This window comes from Haliaeetus albicilla, chromosome 11, assembly GCF_947461875.1.
Source record: "Haliaeetus albicilla chromosome 11, bHalAlb1.1, whole genome shotgun sequence".
Classification (NCBI taxonomy): domain Eukaryota; kingdom Metazoa; phylum Chordata; class Aves; order Accipitriformes; family Accipitridae; genus Haliaeetus; species Haliaeetus albicilla.
In genome coordinates this window covers 24587232-24593747 of record NC_091493.1, presented here as the reverse complement: position 1 = coordinate 24593747, position 6516 = coordinate 24587232, and the positions used below count along the sequence as shown (strand labels likewise).

The following is a 6516-nucleotide window of genomic DNA, read 5'->3' as shown; positions in this document are numbered from 1 at the left end:
TCTCATGTAGCGTACAGGAACATCTAGTCATAAGAGCAAAGAACTGCAAAACTTATGAGTAACTACCTCTACTAGTTAATTGCTTGGCTATACTTTTGTCTATTGTTTCAATCATAGTGTTAGTATAAGATTTCTAATAATTATTTACCAAATCTCACTTTTACAGTCACCTAGCAGCAAACCAGTTTCCATGGCTGGTACAAAATATTAAAACCATCTAAATATTTAGACATACCATACAGAATGTATGGAAATATGCTATCAAAGGGACCCAGGGCTCCCTGGCTTGGCTTGGCATAGGTTTAATCTGCTGGAGAACTGGTGGGGAGGCCACCCTGGGGAGAGCACGCTGCTCACTGGGCAGGTGTGTGCTCAGCTTAGGAGCTCCTGAATATCAATGGGTTTCAGGTACTACCTCCAAACTTGGTTTTGGCGAGGCAGTCAGGCTCTGCAGATAGTATGCAATGCATTGCAAGAAACAACTTGTTGTGGATGAATTTATACATGGCGAAGCCTGAGTTTCTCTGCTTGGATTTGCCCACACATGGGGTTATTCAGAAATGGCTGCCCTGAAATAGGATGGAGATAGTGAGTACAGTGGTGAGTTTTCTCCAGAAAAAGAAGGACCGCAGACAGGTGGAATAGTTCAGGAATAGTTATTAAATCCAGAAGTTGTTAAAATTAATGTGCAGGCACTTAGCTCTTTCGGGGAGCAGTGAGTGACCTAACCCTGTTTGACTGAAATGTGTCTAGGAAATGCTATGGGGTTTAAACGTTCCCCTGTTACAGTGGTTTTGGTTGGGTCAATGGTACCCACAGGTACGTGCCCTCCAGGGAGGGAGTCTGGTCTCCAGCTCAGTGTTCGGCTGCTTGGGCATTTGCACTGGCTTGTGCATATCAGTCAAAATGACAGTCTTGTGCCAGCAGTAAGTGAACCTCCGTTAGTGGCTGTGCCCAGCACCCCACAAGGAGCAGGCCCATCTCTCCATCAGGGCTGTGCGAGGCAAGTACACTCTCTCCCACCCCTGCCCTTGGGGGCTGGTGTTGCAAGCAAAGCTCCAGGAACAATCCGGCTCCCGGGCTCTGTGGGCTCGGTAAGATGTTTGCATTGCTCTAGTACCTGGGCTTTATCGCTCCCCTGGGGCCAGAACTGGGATAAGCCACTGTGGCCTTTGTGGGGGTGGGAGGGGTCGTTAATGCTCTGTCCTTTCCCGTGGCCATGGGGTTATGGGAACGTTTGAAACAATGAAAATGGGCAGCATGACTATGATTTTCTCCTCTGATCTTTCATAATAAATTGGGGAGTTTTGAGGGGAGTTGGTTTGGTTGGGGTGTCTGACTTCTTTTTAATATTTTATTAAATTTCTTTTTAGAGAAAGAAAACTCCCATCTACTCTTATGTGTGGGAACCTAGATTATTGCTATGTTTTTAGAAAGAAACAAGCTCCTGGTCCATTAGACCCAGGTTTATGGTGCCCACTCCTTTCAGTTGTGCATCCTGGCAGGAACTCTGAGGACTTCAGTGGAAATTGAGGTCCTGTCAGTGCATTCACCCAGTTACAGGGATGGTGATTGTGTCCCCTGCCCTTTAGGAAGCATCGAGGGTTAGAGTGTGTGTTATCCAAGTATCACTACTGCCAGGGGGGTCGTGGTCGGTGCGGTCTTTTTCACTGGGGTGGCCAAAGGGCGGGTGTAAGGCGGACACAAGAAGAGCCCGGAGATGGGCTGAGCTGCTGGGATGCCCCTTTCTGCAGCCGGCCTTTCCCCAACCAAGCTTTGCCAGGGGTGTGTGTGTGTGTCCTTGGTGTTCTCCCTGCATTACAAGGGCATCGTCCTTCTCGGGATGCCGGCGTGTGTGGATTGGTCTAGTTTGAAGGTGGTGAGGTGCGAGCTTCGCTGCTCACTTAGTGCTTTGATCGCTAAACCCTTTGGGACACCGGTTGCCCTTTCTGGCTAGACAGACGGCGCCAAGTTCAAGCTGAGAGGGCCCGCGGCCCTGCTGACCCCACCGCCCGGTGTGGTCACCGGCGGTGAAGGCTCAGCCTCGGGGATAGGGACTTCTCGATGGCGGCCCCCCACGGCTTTTCCCAGGGAGGCCGGTCTCCACAGCCCCCCCGCGGTGAATGCCCGGCGGCGGGGCTGGCAGGCCTTGCCGGCGGTACGTTTTCCCTCCTCCCGGCCTCGCCCCGCGCCCCGACGGTGCGGGCAGGGCCGGGCTGGGCAGGCCCGCGGCTGATTTTGGGTACCTGCGCAACGCGGGACCCCACGGCTGAGAAGGGAGCGGGTAACACCGCGCTGTTATCGGCACCGGCGGGATCTTTAAACGCCCGTTTGCGGGGCTGGGCCTGCCCGTGCCCTTCCCTCCGGGGGGGGGGGGGGGGGGGGTAGGTTTGCACTTCAAGGGGGTCTCCCGGGCCCCGCAGACACGCTGGAGCCAGCGGTTGTAGACATTTGCCAGACGTGTGAACTTTCCTCCACGCTGGTAGCTGTTATCTCTGCTCGATTCCCACTTTGATGTGGGTTCACACTTGCAAACCCGCCCGCCCGGGACCAGGGGCCCATATAAGAGCGGGCCGAGCCCGGCGGTCCCCCAGCCCCTCTCCGCCATGAAGCAGACCGAGCTCCCTTCGGCAGGGAGCAAGCCCCACGGGGTCAGGCCCCACATCTGCTGCGCGCCCCCTCCCCGCGCCCCCACGTCGCTCGGCAGTGCCCCCCTCCTGGTCAGAGCCGAGCCCCGACGGAGGGGGGCGCGGCCGAGCCAGCCCGCGGACGGCGAGCCCTGCGCGGCGGAGCCCGGCGGAGCCGGTTCCCCGGAGCCCACCGACCCGCACCCACCGTCGGAGCCAGGTGGGAGAAGAGGGGAGCGGGCGGGACGCGTACGCGCGGGGCCTCGACTCCCGTCGGTGCAACGGCCCGGCGGGCCGAGAGGAGGCAGAGGCGCTCCCCCAGCCGGGGAAGAGGCCTCACGGCCGCCCCTTCCCTCCTCCTTCGCAGCCCCCGACGGCGGCTGGCTGAGCGCCGACGAGTCCTCGGGCTACGAGAGCGAGAGCGCGGGCGGGGAGCGCGCCCCGGCGGCGGCGGCGGCGGGCGGGACCCGCGGGCGGCAGCGGCGGGCGCGGACCGCCTTCACCTCGGAGCAGGTCTGCCGGCTGGAGAAGACCTTCCAGCGCCAGAAGTACCTGGGGGCCTCGGAGCGGAGGAAGCTGGCGGCTGCCTTGCAGCTCTCGGAGATCCAGGTGGGTCCCGGAGGAAGCGGACCCTGCCCGCTCCCGTCGGGCGGGGGCAGCCGGGTCTTGCATCGGCCTTCGGCGCGCTGAAGCGGCGTAGCCGTCTTCAGCTGGGTTTAGCAGGGGCTGGGGGAAGGGTAGTGAGATCCCTCGGGAATTTTAACGAGTTAACACTCGGGGAACTTGGGGGCACTTTCTACCGGGGAGGTATCAAGCTTCCTTATTTCTTAATAAGGTAAACTGCTTGTCCTTGACGTACAGCTATCTGCGTAGACCTTGCAAAGCTTATATAGGGTCTTAAAGACTCAAAGGGATTAATCTAAAATCGCTGAACACGGACCCTCTTCCCCTCCACACCGCCCAGATCCTCTGCCCTCGGTTAACTGGGGCGAAAGCATCAGTCCGACTCTGTCAATTCAACTGGAGCAAAATGGCAAAAGCAGCCGAGATACAGTTGTTCGTAGTTTGCACGTTATTTTTAAGCAAAGTCCCTGATTTGTCTCCACCCCCCAACCCGTTCTTTTTGTTGCTCAGGTCAAGACCTGGTTTCAGAACCGGAGGATGAAACTGAAGAGGCAGATACAGGACCACCAGCACAGCCTCGTGTCTCCTGCTCCGCTCTACAGCTATCCCCCGGGGACCCCACCAGCTCTGTTTCAGGATGGTCTCCACTACCCCTTTGCTCCACAGCACCAGAGACTCCTGCCTTTTACCCCGGTGCCAGCTGTGCAGTTCAGCTTCTCCTTTCCTAGACACGATGCATCGCAAAGCACCTACAGCTTTATGGCAAATGAGCAGCCGTACTACCAGCAACACTTTCTTCCTCATCCTTCTTTCCATCCAGTTATCCAGAACAAAATGGACAAGCAATGCCACCCTGTATATGTATTATAGTGAAAACAAAAAGGGGCAGGCAACGGGGAAAAATGTTGTATGCTGTAATGTATTTTGTGCTCAGAATCTCTTGTCTGATTTGGAAGAGTATGTGTTTATTATTTTAAGTTAAACGCAAAACGGAGTAATTTTATATTTGTACTAATTGGTATTAAAATTTACTGGATGTGATGCCACTCAGTAATTTTTTGTTTGATAGGCTATTAATTTTAAAAATATTGGTAGTCTACTGTCTTCCTTCAAAAGATAGTAGACTGAAAGGAAGCTGCTGAAAGGGAACTGGAGGGAGAAAAGCAGTAGCAGAAACTTGCATTTACCAGATTTCCCATGGTGCAGGGCAAAGTTATTAAGTTTAGTCTGAAATTGGCGTGTTAAGAAACTGGTTTTCAGTGCACAACCCTAGTTTTCCATATATATATATGTAAAAATAAAATCTGAACAAAGTTACATGTGCCAACTTGCACTTGTGCAATGTAAATGACCATGGCCACCTGAATTCCGGTTTTGGGTAATGGGGAAGGATTTAGATGTTTTAATACATCTTATCTGACTTTCCTACACTCATGCTGAGATATAGTCTGTCTGTTGTTGAGTGTGTTTGGGAGGCTGGACCTTAACAGTTGCATTGCAGTGTGCTTTTGGCTAAGTGCATTCTCCAGGAGGAAGGATAAATTGTTGGTGAGTTTCTCTTCTGAATATTAATCAATTTATTCCTTTGCATTTCCAGTCCCATCTTCCACATGAAAGCATCAGCTGTGTTAATCACAAATATTAAGTCGGTGTGGCTCTTTAAACAGGGATTAAACAGTTCAAGCCTTCAGTATGGAATTTTAAAGTTTTACAATTACCAAAACAAATACTTTGTAAAAAATTTAAGAGCATAATTGTGTTCAGTTCATAGCCATATTGTCTAAATGGGATTTTAATCTGCAAATTTGGCCTTTGATTCACCACTACATGCCCATGATAACTGCGTATTTTGAACCATTTTTTAGTAAATTGAACCTTTTAGAAGAAACATTTAAAGGGAGTAGCTCAAGTTTTTGCTTTAGCAATCCTGCAATCTGTTGGGTTTTTTAGTTCTTCCTGGGATCAGTTTTCACTCCTCTCCTGAAAGAGTTTAGTTATCACTTTTTATTGATCTTTTAGACTTTAATGAAGTTTCTTTAATTCACCTGAAAAGCCTTCTAAATGCATTAGAAACTTAAGTTGATTGCTCCATTGTAGTCTAAATTTCCCCGCTGCTTTACCCTCCAATCCAGTGAGCCAGCAAGAGTTTCTGATTTAATAACCTAGGGTCTTCTTGTGAAAGAATGACTTGGAAGGGGTAAAGGGAATTTTCTCCAATTATGCTGTTCCAAACCAGAAGCAGTCTTAACTCCAAGAAGATCCAGGCTGACATGTTGAAAGCAAACCTGCTGGTTGTTGGGGGAAGCGAGGTGTGGAATTAGAGGCCGACTGTTCACTAATGGTCATGCTGCATTTTCCCTGCATTGTATAGTCTGTGTTCAAAGTGACTGAGAAACGCATGTGTTGTCCCTTTGGCTGCCTAGCTGCATCTCAGAGCAGTGCTGTCCTGGTGTGGCACCGAGAGGGTGTGTGGTGGGAGAGGGGGAGATTCCTTCAAGTGTCTCCCACCCTCCCCCTGGGTAGGAAAGGTAGGGTGCCTGAGAGGAGATTCAGAGATTACCACGCTATGGCATGCTCAGGGATTTCTTTATCACCAGAGGTTATAATCAGACAGGAGATGAGACACAGGAGTCAGGAATTTGGATGGAAGCACGTCCCCTCCTGTATCTCAATATTCCTATTGTCTACCAAAGACTGATTTCAATTTTGCTCTCCTTAGCCCCACAACACAACTGTTAATGGGAGGGGGGAGAGAGGGGAAGAAGGGAGGGCATGGCACAAGGCGGCTGTAGGCCCTGTTTGGCAACTTTTTTCTCTTGACAATTGCAAAGTAGCCTAACCATCACCAGGCAAGCAGGTTAGGATGGCCAGAGGGAGGGAAGGAGATGTAATCACACCTGCTGCAGTTGCTTTATGCTGATGCAAGATCTTGTTTCTCATTATTCCCCAAAGGCTCCACTTTGACATTTTCCATAATGCTTGCTTTGGTATTTTTAGGAACAGCCCTGAGTGTTTCTGATAGCAAGCCTAACAGAATGCTGCAGTTTAAAATTAGTGACGCTGCCAAGTTACAGCTGAAACTTTAGAAGTAAAAACTGAAACATTTTCATTTTGAGTGTCCCAGGAGACCTGAACCTGTGAACAACTAATGTTTTCATCAGCAGATTTAAATTATAAGCATGTTTGACACTGGCATCAAAATACATGCTTGCCAATTAATTCCTTAGCCTCAACTCTCTTTAAATGCATAAATGGAATATCTACA

At 50.9% G+C, this 6516-nt stretch overlaps 1 protein-coding gene across 2 annotated transcripts; it reads left to right on the top strand.

The window, feature by feature from the left end:
• On the top strand, window positions 1-4455 carry LOC138687741 (homeobox protein vent1-like). 2 transcript variants are annotated; one of them, XM_069796689.1, is made up of 3 exons: window positions 1-2847; window positions 2995-3236; window positions 3762-4455. In XM_069796689.1, the coding sequence occupies exons 1-3, from the start codon at window positions 2607-2609 to the stop codon at window positions 4119-4121; spliced, it is 843 nt and encodes a 280-aa protein (XP_069652790.1). In that variant the 5' UTR covers window positions 1-2606; the 3' UTR covers window positions 4122-4455. The 2 variants fall into 2 exon arrangements, with proteins under 2 accessions (XP_069652790.1, XP_069652789.1); XM_069796688.1 differs by having other exon boundaries at window positions 1-3236.
• Window positions 4456-6516: the final 2061 nt, after the last annotated feature.